Genomic DNA, 27,413 nt, shown 5'->3' on the forward strand with positions numbered 1-27,413 from the left:
GTTCCTCCTGCTTGTTTCCCATACTACGAGCGTTTGTGTAGAGGCATTTGAGGCCTCCTGAGGATGTGTGCACTGGCTCCCTAATCTCAGCATTGCCCTGGCCCCTATTGCTTACCTGTGTATATGTTCCACTCGTCGGTCTAGGCTGGGCTGTACTTGTAAGTGCTGCTTGGTTTAGCGTTACAAGGCTTCCTCCTCCCTCGTCTTCCCCTTCCCCCGACGAGCCTAGTTTAAAGCCCGCCGGAGGAGATCCACCAACCTAGAAGAGAACACATGCTTACCTTTAGGGGAAAGGTAGAGCCCATCCCATCTGAGCATGTCTCTCATCGTGATGTGCGGGTCATTGTCAAGGAAGCCAAAGCCTGCCTCAAGACACCTTTTCCAAAGCCACCAGTTGGTCTCTGTGATGCACGTCTCATGCCGTTTTCCACGTCCACTCACTGGTAGGACAGAAGAGAATACCACTTGTGCACCTATCTCCTTCAGCACGCCCCCCAGAGCGCAGGTGATCAGGGCTTTTCTTGGCTGCATCATTAGTACCCACATGGATAAGGACCATGGGGTAGTAATCGTTGGGCTGGATCATCCCCATCACATCCTGAATCTTTGTTCCAGGTAGGCAGTAGACTTCGCATGTCGAGGGGTCCTGGCGACAGATGGGGCCCTCTGTACCTCTCAGGATGGAGTCGCCTATGATGATCACTCGACGCTTTCTTCTCCAGGACTGCTTAGCTCCTTCGGCCTGTTCGGACCATGGAGAGTGTGGAGTTTCCTCCTCTCTTTCCTTCTCCTCCAGTGTTGCCAGGGCCTCATACCTGTTCTCCCACCAGACTGGAGAAACTGGTACTGCTGTGTTGCAAGCAGCCCTGGTTCTGGAGGTGACCGTCTGCCACTCTGAGGGCACCTCCTGAGGTGCTTCTTCCTTGGGTGTGTGGCCCTGCAGGGAAAGGAAATAACCATCAATTTCGTCCTTTGCCTCCCTGATTCCCCTCAGCCTTCTAACTTCCTCCTGGAGCTCCCTCACCTGTGCCTCCAGGGCCCTAAGGAGGGCACCTGCAGGACAGGTGTGGGGGTCCCCAATCCCTGACCCCCCGGGCCTTGCTAGGCAACCCCTGCAGGCCAGGGGGTGGGGGGACACCAGCTCCCCCATGGGCTTTGTCTGGGTGGAGGCCTCAGACAAGCCCCAGGTAGGCTGTGCCCCTCGGGCAGGGGCCCTAATAGCACTCCTCGTCGACACCATTGTAGGAGTTGCTGTTTATTTATAGCTTAGTGTGGTGCCTTCGCCCTACCCTAGCAGAAGTCTCCCTCCTGGCCCTTCCTGCACGAACGCCAGTGCAAACGGTGTCAGTTTCATTGGTTTTAAATGCATATCGCTGTCAATAAGTTTGCTGCTGCTGCTTTTTTTTTTTTTTTTACATTATGGATCTAGTTCAATGGCGCTCAACCAGTGGGCTGGGCGGTCGGTGGCCAGTTCATCCATGAGCCCGATCCAGCTGGTGGATCCATTCCAGCGTCTGGGGTGGCATAGTGGGGTCCCATCCAGCCACACAGAGGGCAGGGTGGCGGGGGTGGATCCCAGTCCCAACCTGGCTCTATAGGGGAGAAGGAGGCTTGACCCAAACCCAGCCTGGCCCTGCAGGGGAAGGGAGCATTTCCAGGCCCCAGTGCACACACTTCGGGATTTGGGAGCAATGGAAGATAGCCATATTAATTGCCACCTTTCCCATACCATCGATGTTTCCAACCTGTGGGGAACCCCAGGGGCCAAATACTGTGGCTGCATTTGGCCCTCAGGCTGGAGGGTGAGCACCCCAATCTGCTTTAAGCAAATTAGTTTCATTTAACTGAAATAAATTCATTCCAAAACTCTGTTCCTGTTCATTTTAATGGGTTGTGATTTCAGCCCATACAGCTAAAGTGCTGGTAACATATTGCTGAAATAGAAATAGAATTAGATAGCTTCCTGGTTAGCAAGAAACAGCAGAATAGTTCTAGTCAAGGAGTTTGTTTTTCAGTACAGCTAGAATGAAATTAAAATGGATGCTTCAAATAAAGTTTTCCTGCTTGTTCATTTTAAGCATGATTAAATTTTGGGGATGGATTTTAAATCGGATCACCCCCCACTAACTCACAGTTATACGAGTGCAAGGATGAAAGCACTGCTATGCACAGGTAGAATAGTGCCTCTTGCAATAAATAATCTCTCTCCAACCTTCTCTTTTATTCCAAAACATGCATCAAAATAGGATCTGGGTTTACTGATTTGATTAGGATTTTTCTTTTCAGTGTAAGATTTAAAAAAAAATAAACTAAAAATCTCAGGCTGAAGACTGTCGTCAGTGATTGAGCCAGGTTAATGTGTAAACGAGAGTCAGTTAATCTTGTTGTTTTTTGCACAGCACATTGTTGTTTGCGTGCTTTAAAGCTGATAAAGAAAGACTGCCTGCCATCAGTGTGTATTACAAGATGGACTTCTTCTACTTCTGTGCCTCGTATAACCACACACTATACTATTCACCCTCGGGACAAGGACAAGCGATGGGAAGGTATGTGAAAAATTACATCAGAAAGCAGCTTTGTATTACTTGCAGGCTTTCTAAAGTTTAAAACCATAAACATATATTTTGCAAAGAGAATATGTTGTGTTGCGCCTAATACTAACGTTTCAGATAATGCATTATGGTTGTTTACAGTGTTCATAGTGGTTTAAACAGGTCAGTTGTAATACAGCAAATCTAATTGTATTAAAGTATAAGACTTTAAAGAGGTGAATATGTAAATATGTCTTGTCATCTTAGTTACAAACTAGAAAAAGTTAGCATTTATTTGATCTTTATTTTACTACTGTCTAATATGTACTTTTATGATTTTGCATTAAAATCTTATGAGCTAGTCTTAAAAAAATAAGATGATTAAACTATTAAGTTTTTGCTACTTGATTGTATAATTTGAATAACTTCAGTGGCTTTTAGGCCATTGTTGGACAAGGGGTTCTAGCAGTCTCTGCTTCTGGAACAGCCCGGGGAGGCCAATGACTACCAGTGTAAAATAGGCTATGCCTGAAACTTGGGTCACTATTCCCAGTGTCATGAAGAAAGGGCAGAAACATAAAAGCCACTTCCTGATTCTTTTACCTCCTGAGCTCGAGGCACCTGGACTTTCAGTGCTCAAGGATGAGTAGTTACCAGTGATGGTGACTAGCATGTATAGTTCTTTATTGAATCCCTGTTTGTTAGTAAATGGTGTTCGGGTGTTTAGTTCATTTTCTCTTGCATTGTCCTTGCACAGCATAAATTTATTGTGATATCTAATGTCTTCTATTGCAAAGCAAAATAGTAAAAGTTGCACTGATCAGAGAGAGAGGGAGAACAGAGACAAATTATTGGATATAATCATTATATCATTTTGCTCTATTGAAGCGGTGAACATGGAAAGATTTGCTGAAGAAGCTGATGTTGTCATCGTTGGAGCAGGCCCCGCAGGACTTTCTGCAGCTATTCGACTCAAACAGTTAGCCATTGAGCATGACAGAGAAGTCCGTGTATGTCTGGTGGAGAAAGCTGCTCAGCTCGGTGCACATACGCTTTCCGGTGCTTGTCTTGAGCCACGTGCTTTGATGGAGCTTTTCCCAGACTGGAAGGAGCGAGGGGTATTTATGAACATTAAAATATTATGACTTACCTCTGACTTGTACAAAAAACCTCTTTAGTGGACCCCAGATTTTCTTAATAATAACCATTATTTCTATTTATTTCTTAATAAAAATCAAGCAAAATTTATTAAAGGAAAATATTTTCCTATTGTAAGTATCTGTTTCCTTTACATTTATGTGTAGAAATCTCTTGGCTATCATAATGATGGGTACTATAAAACACATTGAGAGAGGGCTTTTATAAGCAGTTCCTATGTCAGTTTCACTAGCCAAGAAGCATTAGCTGAATTGATCTCTTACCTGTTGCTCTGTCTGGGATGTGGCCTCTTGTGTACATCATTGATCTTTCTTATAAGACTACTGCTTCTTTGTTTTCTATTCTGCTAGATTTTTTAATTGATTATTGTAAGAAGGAAATAGCATCTGTTTACTGTCTACCAGCAAGAAATAACTCTGATTTTTTTTTCTTTAGGCACCACTTCATACTCCTGTAACTGAAGATAAGTTTGGAATTTTAACAAAGAGTTACAGAATTCCAGTGCCAATTCTTCCCGGTATGGCTTGTAGAAAACTTCAACACTTGATGAGAAATGGGGCTATGTTTTAATATGCTATAAAAAATAGCTAGTGCTACAGTGTGCATTTCAAGTAGAAACTGCATATAAGGGACATTGAACAATCAGTTGTGTTAGAGCAAGTCCGTAGACATTTTAATAAGCTGCAATGATGAGGGCTGTATAAGTAGATGGAAGATAGTACATAATATTGGACATAGATCTCATATGCTTTATTGCAATCATAGCTAAGAATGATAAAACCAATATTTATTTGAATTTTTACATCTTTCACACAGTATTTGCGCTATGTATATGAATTCCCATTAATCCATGAACCTGGACATATTGTTGTATATTTCTCTCTTTTTGTCTAGGACTTCCAATGGTTAATCATGGGAATTACATAGTACGCCTTGGACATTTTGTAAGATGGTTGGGTGAACAAGCAGAAGCTATGGGTGTTGAGGTATATCCAGGCTATGCAGCAGCTGAGGTAATGGGAGTAACTCTGTGCGAGTGAGTTTGGCCCAGTTTTTGATGTATTGTAGCAATCCCTATATTACAGAGGAGTATTTAAGAAATTGGCTTGCCAGATTCTGAATTCTGTGGCCCCAACGCAGGAAATCACTGTATTTACTTGAACAGAAAATTATGTCTTTTTCTCCTGGTCAGCCTGAGAGGAAGAAAAACCCAATCTTAGAATCAAATATCAGGCCAGGGCAGGCAGAAGCTCAGCTCTGGCTTTGGCTCTGGGCTGAAGCTAGGCCTGAGCCATCACATGCCCTGGGCTGGAATAGCTTGTCTGGCAAGGGAAGGGGGCACACAGCCGGGGCTCACACAGGGGGACCTGCAGACTGCCTCCCTCCACTCCCCTGCTCCCTGTTCTGTTCCTGTGCCTGCCTCTCTCACCCTCTGCTTCCCTCCCCGCAGCTGCCCCTTCCCCTCTTACCTTCTGCTCTGGCTTCAGCCCTGACACTGCTCTGGTGAGAGCTGCTGCCACTTCTCTCTAGCTGGGCTGGGACTGCACTACTGCTGAGTGCTCCAGAGCTGTAGCAATACTGCAGTGGAAGGTAAGGAGGGAGGCAGGGAATGGAGGGTTAAGCATGGAGCAGGCTACAGGAGGGAGCAGAGGTTGGGGAGGCAGGCTGGGTGAGGGCTGGGTTGGGGCTGCGTTGCTGTTGGTTTCCCCAGAGGAGCAGAGCTGCAGCAGAAGGGGAGTGGGGGAGTGGGCAGGAGGGGTAGAGTCAGGCACAGGCATAGAATGCAAGGGAGCAGACAGGCACGGAGGGGCAGGTATGGGGGTGGAGCAAGGGGTAGGAGTCTAGCCCCTTGCCCTCCCACTGCTGCTTTTCCTGGTGTGGCAGTGATGGGGACAAATTTGAGATGACCTTCCACTAATTAGATTTGATACATGGAAGATTATAACAAATGTACCATTTTCTATGTATAGAAGCTAATTATAGAGGGGTCATCTTACATTCAGAGTTGTTTTGGATTCAGGTACTTGCCTTTTAAGTTAATGAATAATTCCTTAGTTTTCAAGATTGTGTCCATAGACAGCTCGTGGTGTTTGTTTTTTTTTAATTCTCAATATTCTGTACTTGGAGATAATTTTTGAAATGCAATGCAAATAAATCATTAAAATCGTTCTTGCTCAAACATTTTAAAGGTTCTCTTCCATGAAGATGGAAGTGTGAAAGGGATTGCGACAAATGATGTAGGCATTCAAAAGGATGGAGCACCTAAAGTGAGTACTTATCTCTTTGTAACAAACCTTCAAATCTGTAGTTGCTGGCTAAATCACTTCAGTGCTGTCTGGTACTATATAAACTTAAATTCTAGTCTCTGCCTCAAGTTTAAATCTAAAATATGTGCAAATAGTCCTTCATGGCCACAGGATGAAGCTCCAGTCTCAGGGTAGAGGAAGTTCTATTCTGGCATTGTCAGGAAAAACCTTTGCAGAAGGATGGATTATTTAAGGAGGAGTAACTTTCAGTGTGTAACTTTGAGTGTCATTTGACATGGGTAGAGCCTGGAGGAAAAGAAAAGAAGCCAAGGAAGAAGGGGAAGCATGGACTAAAGCAGAAGAATAACTATAGGTGGGAAAGCAGGGCATCAGAGGGGGAATTTGCTCAGCAATGGCAGCAAGAACAGCTGCTGGTATGTGGGGAGCCCATGCAGCAGCAGCCAGGAGTTAAGACTCTCTCCTACTCTGCTACCTAACACAGAGCTGAAATTCCCAGTTATGCCCATGCATAAAGGTGAGAGTTGAAGAGAGGTCTCTCTAGGTATAACTAATAAAACACAGAACTCTGTTCTTTTGTAGGATTGCTGTCTTCTACCATATTTGCAGTTAATTTTAACTCTTTAGGAGATGCTATAAACCCCCAAATCATTCCTGTTTTTGGGTGGGGCCAGAGGGAAAGGTGAACTTTGGCAGTGTACTTCAGGATAGTTCCAAAAATTGACTTTGAGTGTAGTGTTTCTTAATTTTAAGTGCCTGGCCTCCAAGGTGGAATCCACAAATCAGTACAGACTGGAGAGAGTCAAAACTGTTCTTACACTGAGTGAAGAGTTGCCTAGAACAAGCCAATGAGGAAAGATTAAATCCTACCACTTTTTTGGAGCTTAATCTTACACAAGGCTGGAAGGAAGCTCCTCTACTTATGATTCCAGGTTATGGACACACCCCTTATATTTCTTTCAAAACCAAGCAAGGGTCATAGTTTTGTTCTAAAAACAGTACCAGTGAAGGAGGAGGGGGAAGTAGTGGTGGCCTTTTACACTGATTAGAGCATTTGCCCAGGATATGGAATTTCTTCTTCTGCTTGAGAGGGTTCAAACCCTAATCTTCTACCTCTGGAGAGCTGTCTGTTCTGTAGTGCATAGTCTCTTCTGGAGTGACACCATTCCATTCTATTGAAGCTGTTTCACTGTGCATAAAAGATGCCAAGATTCACTGGAAAAGGAAGCAAACAGCAGTGCTTGTGATTTTTTTTTTTTAGCCTAAAGTTTAGGGCATTTGGTTGGGGTAGGAAGATGTGGGTTCTCATCCTTTCTTTAAGAATTGTTGTAGTCCTGATTCACTACTACAGTACAAATTAATAAAAAGAAAAAGGGCCAATGATAAAGTATACAATACAATAAGCATTAATTCTTATACAGAAAGCAGAAGGATGCTAGCTGTAAGCACACACGCACACATTCACACCCATTAAAAGACATACTGCCATTCTTATGAAGTACTTGCGCCCTTTATTTTTCTCTGTAGTTATGAGTGGGCACATGACTTGCTCCAAAGCCAGTGGTCTGCAGCAATGCTATTGCAAGCCCTGAACACTAGATGGCAGTTCATATCATGCAGACTGCTACTGTGGGATGAACTGTCTACCAGGGTAGCCTTTACAGCAAACAGGCAGTATAACATGTCCCTGTGAGTTGTTGCTTCTGTGGGACAGCCATTATTAGAGTAGAATGGCTTACACTGATTTAAGTCTGTATATTAAAATATCTGCTATTTTCACTACGAATTAGTCAATTTACTCCATACATTAGCAGCTCCCCCTTTGGCCCTCCCCAAGAGGAAATTAGAGGAACAGGTGGATGAAGAAAGATTCTTGAGGGCCAGACTTAACCAAAACTTTATTTGAGCAATGATGTACAACAATGGCCCAGAACCTCACCTTCTGCTGGAGGGACCCAGCAAGGAGGTAGTGGTATCAACTCAGTACCAACTCCCTGCATAATTACCGTGCTTGTCAGTGATATGAACTTAGTGCTCAACATTACATTCTTGTTGAATTATGTAACTAATGTTGGATCTAAGGTCCGCAGTCTGTATAATAATATACAGTAAAACATAAAGAGCAGTCAGTCAAAGAGCAGGCAGAAGGGTCTGCTGCTGTCCCCAGGCTGTTCATCCCTGATAGGTCAAAGGGGCACCTGTATGATCTATTTAACTAACAGAATGCAGGATACAACCTAGGAAGTAACTTAAGACTAACACATAGCTGATACAAAGTAGAGCAGTGATTCTCAACCAGGGTTTTGTGGTACCCAGGGGTGCTGCCAGATCCTTTGAAGGATGCTATGAGGTGTGAGGAGATAAGTGAAGCGTAAAGAGGTAAGCAGATAAGAGCAGAACCAAGTTTGTCACTCTGGCAAATTCCCCACCCTCACTGCCAGACCCCTCTGCAAGGAAGTAAGCATTGTAATATATAAACGAGTTGTTGAAGCTGGGTGCCTCTCAAATTGTAAAAGTGATGGAGGGGTGCCTCAAATCCAGTGAGGGGTGCTCCGAGCTAAAAAGCTTGAGAACCACTGCCCTAGAGGCCTATGCGCACACGTACATGCACAGGAGGCACCTTTTCCAGGAGCCAGGAGCATGTGAGATGCCTCTATATAATAAGTATTTGTCTACATCAAATTAAAAATTTCAGTAAAACTTTTCTAAGCTTAACTGGGACATGTTTATGTAAGAAAAATGCCAGAAGAATTACTAATCATATCCGAGACAAGTTTTGTTAAAAATACAGCTTTTCTGTTAATTATTCTCACCATATATTTACAAACAAGTTATTATAACTTCTTTATTGTTTTAATATAAAACAATCATATCTAAAAGAAAGATGCACTTGTTTTGGATCTTTTTTGGCGAAGTTGTTGCTAACATCCGATTTCATTAAGATCTGGTAGTTTATTTAAATGTGCAAGACAACTAATTTTTATTGTTTATCTTTTTCTTGGCATGCATAGGAAACCCTTGAGCAGGATTTGAATCTATTTCAAGTCATAAATATGTGCTGAGGGAGTATTTGCTCATAACTAAGTAATTTATTCAAAATGTTTTCTTACAAGATGCATGCAAAATCCTGACAATGTGGACAAAATAACATACGATTAAGGGCCTTTATCCAAATGGCATGTTGCCCAGGATGGCAACTTTCTAAATAAATCTTGAATTTTGAAAGTTATACGGTAATATCCTCTACCCGGTTCGACCACACTTCATGAGAGATTAAAAAGGCCAGCGTGATATAAATGGGCCCAAAGATCCCCTGTTTAGCTGGTGAAAGTTTATCTGATAAAAGATTTGTGGAAGGCGGTCTTTCAGGGAGCACCTCCCAAGGCCTGGCATACAGGGAGCATTTGTGAAGGTGAGGAGAGCATTTTGAAGTACAGTCACAGTCTGTTGTGGTACTTAAGTTTTCCACAACCCAGGGGAACTGTTTTGATTAAGATTGTTCCCAACATACCCCAGAATCAGGAAGATGCAAGGTGTTATTAAGGCATTGCATCGTAGTGCCCCCTCTTTAGGTCTAAGTTCTGTGCTGCACTTAGAGGTTCAGACACAATCTCCTCTATATGTTTAAATCCATTTGGTGATTGTTGAATATTCTGCTTTTACAGGCTATCTTTGAAAGGGGTTTGGAATTGCATGCCAAAATCACAATCTTTGCAGAAGGTTGTCATGGACATCTTGCCAAACAGTTGTACAACAGGTTCAATCTAAGGGAGAACTGCCAAGTCCAGAGCTATGGTATTGGACTGAAGGAGGTATCCCTAACTAATTTTAACTCAGTCTTTGTAAGCTTAAATAATTCCTGTCAGTTGAACTGTTTTCATTTGAGTGTGGGTATATATGTACATGTATACTTATTTTGTTTGTATGTGTATGTGTGTGCATGCATATATTAAATAGTTTGTATAAGTGAAGGGGGCAGTGAATTTTGACAAAAGGTGGGAATTAGTCTTGCACTTTTAAACTTTTGGTATTATAGAATGAGATGGAAAAGGCCAGTTAAGTTGTGATGCCTTTTTCCTGCCAGTACACAACTACTTTCTCTCTTTTTTTTTTTTTTTTTTAATGCTGTCAGTCCATTTGCTTTCTGTTGCCGTTGTGTTTTCTTTGAACTTCATAACTAGAATTTACTGTCCCTCCCTTTTTTCTGGTTACGGTACAGTCTTCTGAAACCACATTGGCTGTATCTCTATATTCCCCCAAACCCCCACAAAAAAACAAACCAAACCCCCCAAAACCTTAATTCACTGTTTTAACTCTTGGCCACTTCTAGCCTTAAGCCTAACTGACTGTGTCACTGCATAAGGGAGAACCAAGGCATAGCCACATTGGAAAGTTGTCCAGGTATGGCTGTCTGCTACACCCCAATTCTTATTCTGTATGTGACTGTTCTTTAAATTAGTGCCATGAGTTATGTTGTGCCCCAGTGTATTGGAATGATAGCTGAGAACGGTCTTCAATTGTCTTCAGTTACGTTTCAGAATTATGCCAGTTACCTTTGGGGTCCAGCAACAATTCTAAAGGCGTCTAGCCCAGGCATTTTATTTAATTTGTAGAAATATTTTATGTATATGTAGAAACATATTTTGTGTTTTATGAAGTGCCATGTATTACTCATGTAAAGTAATGGGTTGGATTAAAGCAAAGAAAAGTGTATTCAGAGGTTCAGAATACTCTGTTCTCTATATTTAAATTTTTACTCCAAATTACAAAATAGCTGTAAAATGTAGTTCAGGTTATTGTAATTGAGGCTATGAAATTTATGGGAACATTTACAACAGCATTTCTTTACTACAACATTTCAAGCACTGTAGTTTAATGGAAACAGAATGTGAACCATAATGTTTCTGGGATGCTCAGGGAGGCTGATTATAGTATCCTACTTAAAGTCCTAATTGAGGAAGTTATTAAAAGGAATTATAATTATTAATTAACAAAAATAATGCTTGTTTTTCCAAAAAAAAGGTCAATATAAGCATATGTTACTCTTCTTGAATTCATTAAGAAAAGTTATTTAAAATCACTCATGTAAAACACAGGATCTTCTGTGATTAACAGCAAATGTTACGGATTGTCACCAGCTTTAGCTATCATGCTTAAAATATTAAGAAACAACTTGTGTAATTTGGTGATGTATGGCGTTTCAAGGAAGGATAGTAATTGAAATGCCACTTAGAAATATGCTGGGAGGGTGTTTGTATTGCTTCATTACTTGATAATATAATGTAGCACAGTAAATTGATAGTAACATGTATGCAGTTTTTTTCCTATTGCATCTAGTTGGATTGTGGTTTTATGTTGCATTATAAAAAAGCTACTACTGTATTTTGTATTGTAAAGTAGTTTCTGGGTGACTTCTATTCCAGTTGTGGCTTATTGATGAAAAGAAGTGGAAACCGGGAAGGGTAGAACACACAGTAGGCTGGCCCTTGGACAGACATACATATGGAGGATCCTTTCTTTATCATTTAAATGAAGGTGAAGCATTAGTAGCTCTTGGGTTTGTGGTAAGTATTTTTTTCTGCTAATACAAAGTGTATTTGTATGCAGTTTTTGTTTCTTTATTAACTTTCAATGTGGCCTCTTTTAACAGCAGCAGACCGTTTGATTCTTGATCCCTAATGCTGTTGTTACTGTAGGAGAAGTGGATCTAAGTCATTCTGGTTTAGCTTAATGTCTCTATAGCAGGGGTTTTAAACCTTTTTAAATAAGCGTACCCCTTCAATCTCAGAGTTTCAGCTCATGTACCCCTTTATATTCTTTTCTGGGGGGGGGGTATACTAGATCGAGGCCCCCACAGTGAAGGAGGGGCTGGGGCTGGGGCAGGCACTGCATAGGCGGAGGGAGAAAAAAATCATTGATCCGCAACTAGGTCATCCCAGGCAAAGCTTTGTCTAGCCCGGCCTTAAAAACTTCCAAGAACGGAGATTCCACCACCTGTCTAGGTAACCTGTTTCAGTGTTTTATTACCCTTCTAGTGAGAACATTTTCTTAATATCTGTGGCTCTTTTTTTCATAAAGTACAACCCCTCCTCCTTCCAGAACAGTCTGTACCCATCCATGACAGTGTTCCAGGCATGCAAGCTATCCCACCAAGTCTCTGTTATTCCAAGCACGTCATAATTCTGTGACTGTGAAATGCTTCTTTTAATATCTTCATCAGCAACCTGGAAGAGTGGAGGGAAGTCTGAAGATAATACCAAGGTGGGAGGAGTAGTAGATACACTGGAGGGTAGGACTAGGATTCACAGAGACCTAGACAAATCGGAGGATTGGACCAAAAGAAATCTCATGAGGTTCAATAAGGAAAAGTGCAAATCCTGCATTTAATACAGAATAATCCCATGCACCAGTACAGGCTGGGAACTGAATGGCTAAGCAGCATCTTTGCAGAAGAAGGATTATAGTGGATAAGCTGAATATGAGCCAGTAGTATGTCCTTGTTGCAAAGAAGACAAATGGCATGCTGGGCTGCATTCATAGGAGCATTGCCAGAAGATTGAGGGAACTATTTCCCTGTATTCGGCACTGGTGAGGCCACATCTGGAGTGCTGTGTCCAATTTTAGGCCCCCCACTACAGAAGGGATGTGGATAGATTGGAGAGAGTCCAGCAGGGCAGGGAGGTTTAACCAACGAAAGTGGTTAGGGGGCTGGGGCACGTGACTTGTGAGAAGAGGCTGAAGAAACTGGGCTTATTTAGTTTGGAGAAGAGAAGACTGAGAGGGGGATTTAATAGCAGCCTTCAACTACCTGAAGGGTGGTTCCAAAGAGGATGAAGGTAGATTGTTTTCAGTGGTGACAGAACAAGGAGCTATGGTCTCAAGATGCAGTAAGGGAAGTTTAGGTTAGATATTAGGACAGAATTTCTCACTAGAAGGATAGTAAAGCACTGGAACACGTTTCCCAGAGGTTGTGGATTCTCCATCTTGGGAGTTTTTTAAGAAGTGGCTAGACAAATCCTTGGCTGGGATGATATAAGTGGGGATGGTCCTGCTTTTGAGCAGCGGTTTAGAATAGATGACCTCCTGAGATCCCTTTGAATCATAATTTTCTGATTCAAAGTCTATCAAAGCTGGAATTTGGCCATATCTAGAAGGATGTGCCTATGTTCAGGCTTTTGAATGGATGTAAAATATGAATTAGGCATTTAGCCATCTGGCATAGTCTGTGTTCATTATCTGTCTTTATAGCATTTTTCCCTGATGCCTTATACTGATGCTTCATCTATCTGTAAATGTTAATTGACTCAGTTCTAAGTCATGTAAAACAGTGCTTACAAGTATTGGTGAGAAGACTATGAGAGAGCGCCCTGGGGATAAGAGTAGCCCATATTTCTGTTCTGCGTTCAACAACATTTTGAAATATGATTTGGAAATTATTATGCCTTAACCACACAGCACAGGACAAACCATGATTAATGCAGTTGCATTGCTTTATTCCCTGTGGGAACAGGAGCTGGGTAGTGTGGAAAGTATCTTAACCAAGTTGTAAAGATTTTGACTGGGACCAGGCACAACTTTGTGGTAGCAAAATCTTCAGACTTGGCTCTAATTGTAGCATAAACGGAACATAGCTTGGCTACTGCGTTTAGTTTTAAAAGAGCCTGAAACTGGTATGATATGAAACGGGCTCATCATGCCTTATTAGCGTTAAGACACTTTATAGCAGCAATACAAAACTATCATCTCTTTTGTTGATTTATTCATATTTAATGTTTCTAACATCATGTTTACCTGTTTTGTGTATAGATTGGCTTAGATTATCAAAATCCCTACTTGAACCCCTTTAGAGAGTTCCAGAGGTGGAAGCACCATCCCAGTGTGGAGCCTACTTTGGAGGGTGGAAAAAGGATTGCATATGGTGCAAGGGCTTTGAATGAAGGTGGTTTCCAGGTAAGTATTTTGTAACTTTATTAGACTATTTACCTTGAATTTCCTTGGGCCACAGTGCTAGTTATACTAATTCCAATTTGTCTACTGGCAAGTCTCCATTGGCTTATTATGGAAGGTTAGATAAAGACAGAAGTAACTACAGATCAGAAGAAGAAAAGTCTTTTGGGTCTAGCAAATCCCATTAGATGTTCTACAATAAGCTGATTGCCACTACTTGGGAAAATGGACACTGTTTATTAGACTGAGCATATGGCCAGATCTCTCTTGTGTCTGTTGCAGCAGAATTGTGCAAAACAGCAAAGGTGTTACAATAGTCAGCAATGAACATATTGCTAACAGGCAGCGGGTAGATGTACTCTTTTTCCCTTGGTCCCTACCAGTTTATGTGAATGAGTTCCTGAGAAATACAGATGAAAGAATTAAGTCTGTTTCTTTTAGCCCCTGTGGACATTGTCCACAGCTCAGCAAGAATACAGTTAAAATTTCCAGCTCATGAGCCTGGCTTTCCTCTGAGTTTTTCGAAATATGTGAGACACCTTCCATAATTGCTGTGGATGAGCTTGACTTGTTTTATTTAATGTGCTTTGTACCTACATTAAATGGAACTTACTTTCCCGTATCTCCTGGTTGACCAGAAATTTTAAACAGATACACTCTAGAAAGCTCATATCTTTTAAAGATGTGCTTCTTGGGTTTAAGAACATCTCATTGAATCGGCTGGAAGCAAAGTAGTAGGAATACAGATTTTCTAAAATAGTTGTCTTGATAATAATTGAGAAGTCCTTGATCAGTTGGCACAATGGAGCCATAATAGCACTGTAAGTTCATTTGGTGAAGATGATTGCCTCATATATAGAAAGATGCACAAAATTGCCAAATACTCTGATACTTCTATCTTTTTTAATTAGCTTTAGATGAACTAATTGACAGGTATTTCTATCTTTCACTATGGTGGTGCTGTTACCTGGAGGACAAGTTATGGCCCTTAAGTGCTTTCCTCTTTTGAGCATTTAATATATTGTATACAAACAGCTGTTTGACTTGGCAACTTTAATAATTCAAGCACTCAAAGTATAATGGCATAAGCCTGCAGCAAGCATGCTTAGTATGCCTTTCTCTTTCCCTGCTGCTTCCTCTGTCATGAAATTTACTAAAAATTATGCCAGAAGTCAAGTTTTACTTATAAAATATGCCAAGGTGAGGGCTCCTGTAAAGCTGTTCACATCATTATAAATAATTAAATGTTTCATTGAATGAGAGTGACTCTACAGTACAGTGATTAGGGCATTTACCTGTGAGATGGGGTTATCTGGGATCGGTTCCTGTTTCCATGTCTATTTAAGTGTTTTATTTGAAATGGAAGTTTCAACAGGAAAGGATTGAGACAATACACTACAACCTTTATAGTTAGGGTACTCTCCTGAGACATGCAATTCAAATCCCTGCTGTGAATCAGGCAGGGAAAGGTTTTAACCCTGGGTCTGCCGCATCCTAGGTGAGTGCCCTAACCAGTTAGTTATGGGATATAAAAGGGTTACCACCACCGTCTCTGCCAAAGTCCTGAAATTTTTTGGTTAACCTTAAAAGTATTTGCCAACTTCACCAACTGATTTTGGGTCAGTTAAAACCACACTATTGACATAGTCCTATTCAGAAGTAGTAAGAAAGAACTTCAAAGGGACTTCTACAATATAGTAAGTGTGGGGGGGGCATGTCTCCGGCTGTTTTAAGACATATCTGAATAACCTGATTAGTTTTAATTTGTAGCTACAGAGACATAATTTTCTACATGCAAACATTTTCAGAATTTACCCTGGTAGACGGTATCAGGCTTCTCAGAGAGAGGGACTAGAGGGACAGTTTGTTCACAAACTGTTTGGTGGTTAGTCTCCAAGTAAGTTTTTTTTTCTTTTTTCTTCCTGTAAAGGAATTGGGATTTTGTTCCCAATTGTATAGTGTGTACAAAGTCTGTTTGTCAACTGAGAGGATGTAGAACTAAACACTAAACAAGAGAGAAGAATCAAGAAGTTTTATTCCACAGTCAGATCAGCATGGACACCATGGCATGATTTGCCTTATTCTGTAGTGAGAAGCATGGTCTTCTTTGGATCTCTCAAGTGTATTAACAAATGCTTCCTATCCTTGCAGCAGTGGGACACTGACATCATTCCCCTTCTCTACTTGCGGTAGTTTAGGGTTTTGGGGCAATATGTCCTCACTCTGCAACAGAGTTCTTTGTGTACTTTTAAGAACAGGCTAGACAAAAAAGTGTATAGGATATTTTGGAAGGGGGTGATCCTGCCTTGAGCAGGTTGGTTGGACTAGATGACTTCCCGAGGCCCTTTCAAGTCCTACTTTTCTATGATTGTGTGATTCTGTTAAGATGGATACAGTGACTCTGGGAGAAAGCATGCATTTCTGTTTTTAAAAGTTAACTTACTGAATTGGAGATCAGAAAAAATAGAAAGGACTGATGTTCCACAGTATCTGATCTTTCATTTGCTCACTGCCAGAAGACCATGACTTAAGTAGAACTGCTCTACCTAATCTTTTAGGTAATGCATGAGCAAGCGTGATATCACACATAGCATTTCTGGTCATGTGCCAAATTTGATTTTCATTAGATTTGGTTACTTTAAGAAAATGCAGATATTCATCTCAGTACATGTTTTTCTCTTCAGTCTATACCCAAACTCACCTTCCCTGGTGGATTACTGATTGGTTGCAGTCCTGGTTTTATGAATGTTCCTAAAATCAAAGGTACACATACTGCAATGAAAAGTGGCATGTTGGCTTCAGAAGCTATTTTCAACCAATTAACTAATGAAAACATCCAAGCAAAGACAACAGGTAAGATTGCCATACTTTAGATTTGTAATTGGCTAGCACATGGAAAACTTTTCTGGCTGCGGGACTGGAATGACCCACCCTGGGTCAGAGGCAGGTAGATCAGCAGTAGGACCCTGCTTCCACGACTGGTCATTCTGACAGCAGGGGCTTCAACCTCCAGCCACCAAAGCCTTGCATCTGCAGGCCCAAGCCCAAGATTCTTCAGGGCTGCCAACCCTTGGACCAGCATATACAGTTGAAACCATCTGCACTTTGTTTGAATATGAAGGAGCTTCTTGAAATCAAAATAAATCACCATTACTGGGATGGTTCCAGACAAAATTGATACATTTGGGGTTTTTTTCTGCAAGTCAGAAAGTCTTGTGTTTGGTTACAGTGAATAGATCTGGTCCTTGCACGGCAGTGCAGAATGCAGTGTGCTTTTGATATAAGGGGCCATTATGGGTTGTAAGCCTAAATTTACTGTCCATGTTTTTAAATAAAAATCTTTTAAGGTTGACTTTCACAATTTTAAAAAAATATTTAGGTAGCAGCGATGAGTATCTTGCTTGCAGCTCAAACAGTATTACTGCATTAGTGCAGACAGTGAGAGGCTACCATTTGTCATTGTTCCAGCTGAGGGAAATGCAAATAAAACCATACGATGCGATTTAACAGTGAATAGCAAATTAATTTTTTTAAGTTGTCAGATTATTACACTTCTGTTCCACTGCAACTAAACCTTACAGCAGTGGCTCTCAAATTTTAGACTCAAGACACTCCTCAGAAAATGCCAGTTCTTACTTTTCACTCACTTTATGTCTACAAAAAAATAGAGCCAGTACTCTCCAAGTACTTTGCAACAGAAAAGACCGCAGTAAGTCAGAATACTATGATTTCCTATTTGAAACTGGGTTTATCTTGTGAACCATGTTTACACACCTGACAATGCTAAAACTGTGAGACACCCCACAGCACTCTTGAAAGGATCTCAAGGCACCTCAAGGTGCCATGGCACCCTGGGTAAGAATTACTGCCTTTCACAGTCCTTTCATTGCAGTAGTATCCTGTATGCATCCCATTAGTTGTCACATGCAGCTTATGCTGCTTTAGATAAAGTAGCAAACACATCCTGCAATAGTTTCCCTGTATTGGTAGCTTTGTACTATTGTGTAGCTTTGTTTATACATAAATTGTTCTCTCTGATAGTTGTCACCGTGAGTCTGGAGAAGTCACAGATAGTGTCAGAACTTGATGTGGTTCCATAATCTTTTAGCCTTTTGTAATGTTTGGAAGCCTAAACTTTGTAATGATGCTATTCCCTAAAACTCCAAGTTGTTGTAACCATTTAAAAATGTATGCTAATGTTTCATAACTACAGGCGTGGTGCAAGATAATCTTGTAGTATCTATAGCAGTCAGATTGTTCAGCTTCTAGCTAGCACACTTAGAAGCTATCTGCAGTAAAAAGCCATCATGCTAATATACTGTTCCTTCATGGTAGTTAGACCTGTTCCCATTATGGAAAGAATTGGAACATGACGTTCTTCAACTTCATTATAAAACTGTTTTCCTTGTGTGCTTAGTAAATAAAAAGTAGTTTTGTTACAGGCTTTTAATTGTGGCAGTACAGTGTGCTGTAAAGTGCTGCATCTTTAGAGTAGGGAGGCCTTCACTTTATTTATTTCAGTATCCGTTCTGATACAGTATTGATAATTGGAATGAATGTTGCTTCAGGAGCTTCTTCTGATGCTGTTTCTCAGGTCTGCCTTTAAAATCAATCTGTTACAACAGAATTACATTTTAAAGCAGCCTAATATACTGTATTTATCCATATCCAAGACAACAATGAATACAACACAACCCCCCAACAATTAGATTGTATACATGGAACATTTATAAGTTTTGTTATAACATTCAACATGTAAAGTTTAAATATTGGAGCAACATCTTAAATTCATCCTCCCCACAGCTACAGCCAAGCAAGCAGTGGTAGGGGGCCAGGTGGCAGGGGAGTCAAGTAGCCTGACCCTTCCCCCTTGCTGCCTGTCTCCCCCCTCCCTGTGATGCTATTTTCTTTGCCCCCGGCACCTGCCCTGCCCCCCACCTACCCCCTCCTGTTTCCCCACTGCAGCTTACCTTCCTGCCCGGTTCCAATCTGGAGGACTTGGTAGCTCCAGTCCTCACGTGGCCATGCAGCAGTAGTTCCAGCAGGGTGGGTCGGGCAGCAGTTTCAACTACCAGCCTACGTTGGACCTGGAGCCACAGCAGTTGCCTGCCCCCCTGCCCCACTTAAACCGAAGACGGGGTGCTTTTTGTCCCCATGTTAATGAGGGAGGAAAAAACACCTTGTCTTGGATTCAAGTAAATACAGTACTGTAAGAGGATGGAGTTCCAAATATCAGCGTGTTCATTTTGCATAGGCTGTAGAAGTTAGAATGCTGTGGTTCTCAGGTTTTAAAGTTTAAGGGGAAAAGTTTAGGGGGAAATAGCAAAAAGGCTATTTCAAATAATGCTTCTTATCCAACAGTCAAGATTTTACAGTACCGGTGCCTTCTACAGGCGTCAACATTTGTCTTCCATTTTTAAATTTCAAAGGCAAAATGATTTTGAGAGAGACAGTTGGGCGAGGCTTAACATTTCTCTGTATTCTGAGTGCATGGCCAGAAACAGCATCATTTTGTCTAAACTACCTATATGCGCAACAAGCCTTTTTAGGTATCTGCCACTGACTTTTGAAAGTAGATCCTCCTGTATGGTGCAGAAGCATGGCAGTTTTGTATATTCCTAGTTTCCCATTCTAAATTTCTTCTCCAGTCATCAAGCAATAGAGTTTTTAAAATGGTATGCATAGGGTTTTTAGGATTTTCTTTCCACAAGAGACTTCAGTAGTACTTGCTTTCCTCTATAAATAAAGGAAGGATATCTGTTTAATGGAATTACATTCCACTTTACAAGTGCATAGGAAGAACTTTTTCAGAAGAGAGCCCTCAATAGCAGTTTTTAGATGTGTGGTTGTCTTGGTTACTTCTACATCACTTTTTTCAGTGGAACTAAAAGTGAGGTAAATTTAGGTATACTCTTATGAAACAGCTATAAACCCAGTTTTTATTTGATAAATCAATGCTTGAGCACTGTAAATACAGTATTGACCATTACTTTTCAGTTTGCAGCCAGTTTTGAGTACAATCTTCCCTTTAAATACTTATTTCTGTTTTTAGGACTTAATGTGCCAGAATATGAAGAGAATTTAAAGAAATCCTGGGTGTGGAAAGAAATTTATTCTGTAAGGAATATCCGGCCTTCCTGCCATGGTGTGTTGGGTGTATATGGAGGAATGATTTACACAGGCATATTTTACTGGATACTGAGAGGAATGGAGCCGTGGACGTTAAAACATCCAGGTAACTCCTTCAGCAGATTCTGCTGTATGTCTTGTATCTGTTCTCTGGCCTTTTAATATTAAATCTAGCAACAGACGGGTTAGTTCACACATGGGAGAGCTTTCAAACACACAAACCAAGGCTAGAGTGGTTACTTGATAAGTGTATTTGTGTCTGGATCACTGCCCTAATGTAACTGGACTGAGGGGTAGTATTTTTTTGTGCTCACTTTCAGTTATTAAGAATTCCACACATTGCTAAAGTGTCCTATTTAAAATTGAATTTGAATACCTACAAATTACTTGATCTAAACACCAGTACATTGACTTATATCATTCATAATTTCAGGGGCAGACTTTGCTCAGCTAAAACCAGCCAAAGACTGCACACCTATTGAATATCCAAAGCCTGATGGAAAAATCAGTTTTGATCTCCTATCTTCTGTGGCTCTAAGTGGTACAAATCATGAACATGATCAGCCTCCTCATTTGACTTTAAAGGATGACAGTGTCCCGGTGAATAAGAATTTAGCAATGTTTGATGGACCAGAACAAAGATTCTGTCCTGCAGGTATGTAAAATGAGTTGTACGTTAAAACATTTTTTCAAGGCAAATGACAATTTTCTGCCTCACCCTTTTCCCTAAGAACTTTGTGTGACCAGACAATTGGTGCAACTGCACAGGAGATATCAACTGAACATTTAAGTCCCCATACTGTAAAATCACAGCCCTTATTTAATTACTTTTGAAGAATGCAAGAACTTGTGAGTTATGAGCATAGAACTTGTTATATGTCCTTTTTTAATTTTTGGATTTTTAAGATCTTGAGTAACTCGGTAGCTGACCCAAATAGTGACATTATTCTTGTCTTCGCAGGAGTTTATGAGTTTGTTCCTCTGGAAACAGGAGAAGGGTCACGGCTGCAAATAAATGCCCAGAACTGTGTCCACTGCAAAACATGTGATATTAAAGACCCAAGTCAGAATATTAACTGGGTAGTACCTGAAGGTGGAGGAGGACCAGCCTATAATGGAATGTAAATCAGATCAAAACTATCCAGTGAACTTCTGACATGATGCTGTAAGCTCCTACAATGAAGTTTTACAGGAACTGTGCTGCAGTGTAAGCATATAACTGACCTGAGTGTCTGAGGTAAATTTGCCGTTCTAAACTTCAGGCTGGACCACTACATTAAAGCATAATGCCTTTGCATTTGCTGTTATTTGTGAGAAGCTTCATCCAAGCAAGTGGAGCAGCAGACAAAAAAACCAAACAAACAGGTCTTTTCTTGATTATTTTTTGTCAATGTGGAATCTGATCTTTTGCCAGTGGTTAAGTGGACATATCCAGAACTCTGGATGTGAAAGAATTAAAAAGAGTGATTCTTCATCTTTAGTGATGAGTACATGCGTCTGCCCTGCCTTAAATGTCCTATAAGTGGAATCTTGATCCAATAAGTGCATTAGAAAAAAAATCAGTCTATAAAACTCACCAATTTGAACTGTTACACTTCATAATATTTTACTCTGGTATTTCAAGGGAATAAATTTCTAATAAAGTTTGTAAGTACTATATATAAACTTAATTGATAAGTTGTCACTTTATTTTTACAAACTACTTCTACCAACACTTCAAGTCAGTGGGATTGAGACTCAGATGATGCTGTTCCAGTGAAGGAGTTAGTGTTTGAATATATTAAAGCAGTTCAGGTAAATTCGTTCTAAGAAGCTCTAGTCTTCAGACTGTATCTAATGTTGGTGAGTTATTTTAAAGTAAAACACAGCCTTCACTTTCAGACTGAATGACTTTATTATGAAACTTGGTTTAAACTGTAAACATTGAAAATAAGATAGTATTCCTACAACATCTGTACTGCAGTACAAGGCAGAAGTCATGGATGGCTGCAGATCTGCTTAGCTTTACTTCCAATGACTAACAGGACAAAACATCCATTCAGGTAAACATTTTAGCATAAGCTGCCTTTTCTTTATCTTTCTGGGCCTTTATTTTTTGTTTGATCTTCAGAATTTCAGTTTGGATAGCTGGTTAGAAGAAAAGCCTCAATTACATCACAATTTTATCACCCATCTTCATTTCATACTGTTCAAGCAGGGACATTCTAACCTACAATAAGTATCTACAAATGAAGTGATCAAGGTATATACTAATAAAAAGCTCTCCACAAGCTGCTTTACTCTCCCATCCAATTACAGAATAGGGAAATGAGCTTACAGAGAGTGTAACAGCGTACAAAGTACCATCAATAGGGAGGGAGTTTCTGATCTAAAGAAAGTTTCTCCCAGGTACCTGGATATTAAGCAATCTTACTTTTTTTATAGGTCAGGAGTACATAAACAAATTTTCCCATCCTGAACTCCAAAAAATTGAGCTCTTGGCCAAGGACATAGCATTAGTCGTGTATAGAAATAATTTTCCTGACCACCATCAGTACAGGATAAATAGTAAAGTTGTGTGTGTTCATGTTGTAAACCCTATGAAAGGTATTATGTTAGCCTACAGCTACTGTGCCAAATAAGCAAGAAGGATTGATTTTGAAAAAATTAAGTTCTGGCAACTGCCAGGAAGAAAGCAGGGGGCTCCTGTGACCACTCTGATACCAGGATTAAAAATAGCTCTACATAAAAATAAATTAAGCCACTCATTTCCCAAACTGGTCTGTGAAGCCATTTTAAGTGGTTTGCAAATTACACTGGGACTTAAGTTCATAGGCTTTGCTTAATTAAAATGCTAAAGTCTTCATTATTTAGTAAATAGTTTAATATTAAGCAAACAGTTTACCTTTATCTTCAGGTGCTATCTCCTGAGCCTTCTTAATATCAGCCTTAAATAAAAATAAAAAAGTAAATGCTTTGCTAAAAACTTTAAATACATAAACCAAAATAAACTCTTAATAATTAATTACCAGAGCTTGATCAAAATCTTTTATTCCCTGCCAGGCTTGAGCTCGTCTGTAAAGAGCTTTTGTGTTTTCTGGATCTATTGCAAGAGCCTGCAAAATGAATAAAAGTGATAAAAATGATGTTCTCCAAACACTACACTACAATACACACAAGTAGTCCACTTTCCTATTTTTTGTAGAAGTTGTGCAAATCTCATTATCTAAATGGAAACACCACTTACGAATCAGTGAACTACAGTACTGCTATAGCACGTCTTATAAAGCACATAAGACATTTTAGGATATATTGGGCTAAGTGCTAACATGCTGTGTCTACGCAACTGACCTACATAAAGCTGCATTTCAATCTCCTGCATTAGGCTGTAACGACAGAACAGCCTATTAGATCTTATGATTCTCTCCCATATATCAGAGGTCATTAGAATTTCAATCAGTCACTTCTGTAATGAGCCAAATTTTACTACACTATGTCTTCTGGAGTTCTAGTTCTAATGAGGTGGCATCAAGATGGAGATTGTACCACTTGTTCTAATGGTTCATCACCTTCATGGTGTGGCTCTTCTGCACTCATTATAAATTATCAACATCTTAAAAACACAGACACCTTATTCCAGAAACTTCATTTTAGTATCTGTTTCATCCATATTACATATGGAACTAAAATCACTTTCCTACTCACTTCCCACTCGTTAATATATCAGACAACTGCATTCTCCTTTTCTCTTAGAGCACAACCCTGGCAGCTCATATTCAGTTGTGGGTCTATTATGATCCGTTTTGGAATCACTGCTGTCCAGGGGATAGTCTCCCATTCTGTAGGCCTGTATTACTTGTTCCAAGATGTGTAATTTTGCCTTTGTTGGAACAAGTAATAAAACACTTTTCATAACTTCTAATATGCTGAGCAATCCGGATTGCTCCAAGTATCCTGTCATGTACCACACTGCCAATCTTTACCCCCCGCAAATTTAAAATCTGTGGCAATTTTATATTTACTTCCAGCTCAGTGGAAACATCAAATGCCTTTTGGCCTACTACCATTCAATGCAGAATCTCACCAGAGTTTATCCCCTTTCATTAACAATTCCCTGACAACTACTTTGAAATCTGTCAGTTAGCTAAAGTACTGCACTGTATCAGAGTATACACTAAAAGGACAGAATTGAATACTTCAAACAATGTAATTATACCTATGCCATTGTTTTTGTCAACTAAACCTATAATCCCCATGAAGTTTCCGTAAATATGTGGCCTGGAATTAAATAACATTACATGTTTCATTTAATTTTCAATTCAATCCTATTTCAGCCTTTCCATTATTCTTCCTAGGATAAATACCGAGCTAACTAATCTATACTTACCCAAGTCATTTCACTTGCTCCTTCTGAATATTAGCACAATGCTAACTTACTTCCAGGCTTACAGCATTTTCCCACATTCTGGTATTTTTTAAACATCAACATCAGTAAGACAGGTCTCTTTGGTCAGCTCTTTAAGGACTGTTGGGTGCACATTAGATGGACCTGCTGATTTCTGTTACTGACAGGGGATAAGTCCTCAGTTACTAATGGACTGAAAAGTAGTTCATCTTCTTATTTCTTTTTCCAAATACAGAACAGAAATGTATATTGAATACTTCTGTCTTTTCTTCATCATTAATAATTTTCCTATACTCTAACCAGTAATGGAGCCTATATGCAATCGCCAACATTTCTTTTTTTCCTACTATACTGGAATTCATAACCGTCATTAGTTCTACAAGCCATGCTTTTCACCTTCTCTTATGTCAATTACTTCTTTCCCTGTTTTGTGTTGCACTTCCTTGTTGCGGTCTTCATTCCACAACTATGCTAGTACAGACTTTTTAGTTAAAGTAGTAATCAATTAATCTATAAAATACTAACAATCACTTTCAGAACATGTTTAAAATTTTCTGCCTGTGAAACTCCTATAAAAAGGTTGTTTTTTTAATAAATCCTTTGTGCTATACAATTTAATACTGCTCCCTGGAACTAAGACTGAGAAGCACAGCATACCTCTTACATTGTATCAATTTTTTAGAATATTTCTTCTGAAGTAGTAGTAAAAAAATTAGTAATAATGTAATAATGTTATGCCAGATGTGCCAGGTCTTTTAATTAACTTATTTCAGGAAAATGATCCTTTTGTAATTATTTGAGATTTTTGGTTTCAGCCTCTGTTTTCCAAATAGTCTAGTCTGGTAACTAAAACAACTTATGTAAATGGACACACATGTATTTATATGCAAGTTGAAAACAACAGAAAACCCAAATTTTACCTCAGAACAATTTTCAATGGTTCCCTGCCAATCTGACTGTTTCAGTTTACACGCAGCAACATTTAAGATGCAGGTCAAAGCTGGAGTCTTCAATTTTGCTTTATCCACTTCTTCTATCACAGCTTCAGAGGCCTCCAGGTACCTGCAAAATTAAGTTTACGAACAATACATATTAAGAGGTATGACTTACTGTAACTTGCAACATTAACTTATTTCAACCCACAGCTATCTGACCAAAAAAGTATGCAAAGAATATTTACTCACCATCTATCTCAATATTTTTTAAATACCTAATTTCTACATGCCCATTATGTTAGGTGACAAAGTGATGATTCTAACATGCATATTTTCCCCAAAGTTGAACTGTAAAAAGAAAATAGTTTAACGTTCCTGGCTCATTAACTTGAACATTTTTTTTAAAAGGCACCCATCACAGTTAAGCTGCCACATACAAATATGTATATGAAACTGATGAATTTGGTCCATGCCCTGAAAGTTAAATTCTACCTTATGTTAGAATTCAGGAGATTAGCTATCTGGAGATTAGTTAGCTTCATCCAACTCAATGAGGGCAAGATAAAAGTGATGTTTGAAAAGGAAGATTTCAAAGAACTAGCTGTGATTTACCACCCTTCATCTTTTCTGACAGCATCTTTTCCACCCACATGTTGTTCTAAATGGCATGAGGACTTTGAGTCCTCTTCAAATATGGTTTCTCCTACTTGAGTAGGTTATATTCTTTAGCAAAATACAACATCGTCTCCCCTCCCCCACAGGACACTCTATTCCTTTCTCTTCACCAAATATTTAACAACACTTAGGCTAGTTACTCAGAAGTATTTGAACTCAGATCTAAGACTGAACAGAGAAACAAAACAATCTGCAGAGCATGCAAAATGCAGCCATTTCACTACAATCCAGCATGTCATACAAGCATTAACCCCATCATCCCTTCACCCCTCACTGCCGTTCCACTTGACATGCTAATCAAATGTCCTTTCCCTCAGCTTCAAAGCTAGCAAGCGGATTGGGACACAGCTAAAAAAATCCGTAAATGCATCCCCACCCATGACGCATCAAAACAGCTGCAATTTTATGGGAAAATGAAGATTAAAGTCAAAGTATGTCAAAAAGCCTGGAGTAGTGTACTGTGAACAAACAGTTCCAGCAAAATGAGATGGGGGCAAAAACTGGCAGGAACAGGCAGAACTAGAATAATCCAAGGAAAAAAAGAGCAGAAAGGTTTGATCACCCTGCCCCAGAACCTGGAGCAGAACCCAAGGTTTAAGATTCCACATTCTTCCACTGTCAGCAAATATCTTTGAAACCCACAGAAAAATTGTGGGTCCCATCCTCCAAAGGTTAGATCACAATCTAGTAACTCTCAGTTAACTCTTAACTCAAGCAGCAGTGATCCTTATGGCGGATAGGAAGGTTCCAGCTCTGCAGATGAGCACAAAATGATTAGTTCAGCTCCACAGAATAGAATTCCTGATTTCTTTAAAAACCTAGGAAACGTTGCAAATGCTCACGTGTTAAACACGCAAAATCTAGAAAATGTTGTGCATCCTAAATTTTAGCATTTTCTAGACTTTGACTACATCACTTTCTCACTCATATTTTTAGTAAGGGTTGTGCATAATTCTGCATACAATACCATAAATGTGCATGACATTTAAAATATGAATTATCTGCTCACAACTCCAAGGGTTTTTCATCTGTATCAGGCATAATGTATAAGGTAAGAAACAAAAGGCAGAAGAGAGAAAAGGAACAGCAGAAGAAAGCAGTGAAGGACTGGGTTTATCCAGTACAAATGATATCAAACCCTTCTTTTTTCACAAAGCAATATGGCTGGTGGGAAAAGGGAAGGAGGCAAAGTGTGAAATATCTTTAGTAAGGTTTCTGACTCCTGCATGACATTTTTATAAATGAAGGGAAGTATGACCTAGATCAAATTGCCATAAACTGATCAAAGAATGGTACTCAGAGCATTTATCAACAGTCCGCTGTTAAACTAGGAGGAGATAAAGTATGGTCTGTAAGGGCCTGTCCTGTGTCCAGTTCTATTCAATACTTT

At 39.9% G+C, this 27,413-nt stretch overlaps 2 protein-coding genes across 3 annotated transcripts in view; one reads left to right on the plus strand and one right to left on the minus strand.

The window, feature by feature from the left end:
• ETFDH (electron transfer flavoprotein dehydrogenase) overlaps positions 1-21,699 on the plus strand; it is a 23,127-nt gene extending 1,428 nt beyond the window's left edge. Inside the window, exons 2-13 of the mRNA XM_019521709.1 lie at positions 2,400-2,546; positions 3,420-3,649; positions 4,125-4,206; positions 4,584-4,702; positions 5,879-5,956; positions 9,619-9,765; positions 11,377-11,517; positions 13,760-13,903; positions 16,585-16,753; positions 19,953-20,135; positions 20,463-20,684; positions 20,991-21,699. Coding sequence (XP_019377254.1) covers positions 2,400-2,546; positions 3,420-3,649; positions 4,125-4,206; positions 4,584-4,702; positions 5,879-5,956; positions 9,619-9,765; positions 11,377-11,517; positions 13,760-13,903; positions 16,585-16,753; positions 19,953-20,135; positions 20,463-20,684; positions 20,991-21,154 — 1,826 coding nt within the window. The 3' untranslated portion in view covers positions 21,155-21,699. The remainder of the gene's footprint in view (positions 1-2,399; positions 2,547-3,419; positions 3,650-4,124; positions 4,207-4,583; positions 4,703-5,878; positions 5,957-9,618; positions 9,766-11,376; positions 11,518-13,759; positions 13,904-16,584; positions 16,754-19,952; positions 20,136-20,462; positions 20,685-20,990) is intronic.
• A 200-nt stretch (positions 21,700-21,899) lies between these two features.
• The window catches only part of PPID (peptidylprolyl isomerase D), a 31,576-nt gene continuing 26,062 nt past the window's right edge, over positions 21,900-27,413 (minus strand). Inside the window, exons 7-10 of one of the 2 annotated variants that reach the window (XM_019521710.1) lie at positions 25,334-25,475; positions 23,038-23,124; positions 22,914-22,956; positions 21,900-22,156 (exon numbers count right to left, since the gene is read on the minus strand). In XM_019521710.1, coding sequence (XP_019377255.1) covers positions 22,068-22,156; positions 22,914-22,956; positions 23,038-23,124; positions 25,334-25,475 — 361 coding nt within the window. In that variant the 3' untranslated portion in view covers positions 21,900-22,067. Of the gene's footprint in view, positions 22,157-22,913; positions 22,957-23,037; positions 23,125-24,227; positions 24,574-25,333; positions 25,476-27,413 lie in introns of those variants that run through there. The other variant, XM_019521711.1, reaches the window with a different exon arrangement.

Source organism: Gavialis gangeticus, unplaced genomic scaffold (genome assembly GCF_001723915.1).
Source record: "Gavialis gangeticus isolate Ggan-Ray unplaced genomic scaffold, GavGan_comp1, whole genome shotgun sequence".
Classification (NCBI taxonomy): Eukaryota; Metazoa; Chordata; order Crocodylia; family Gavialidae; genus Gavialis; species Gavialis gangeticus.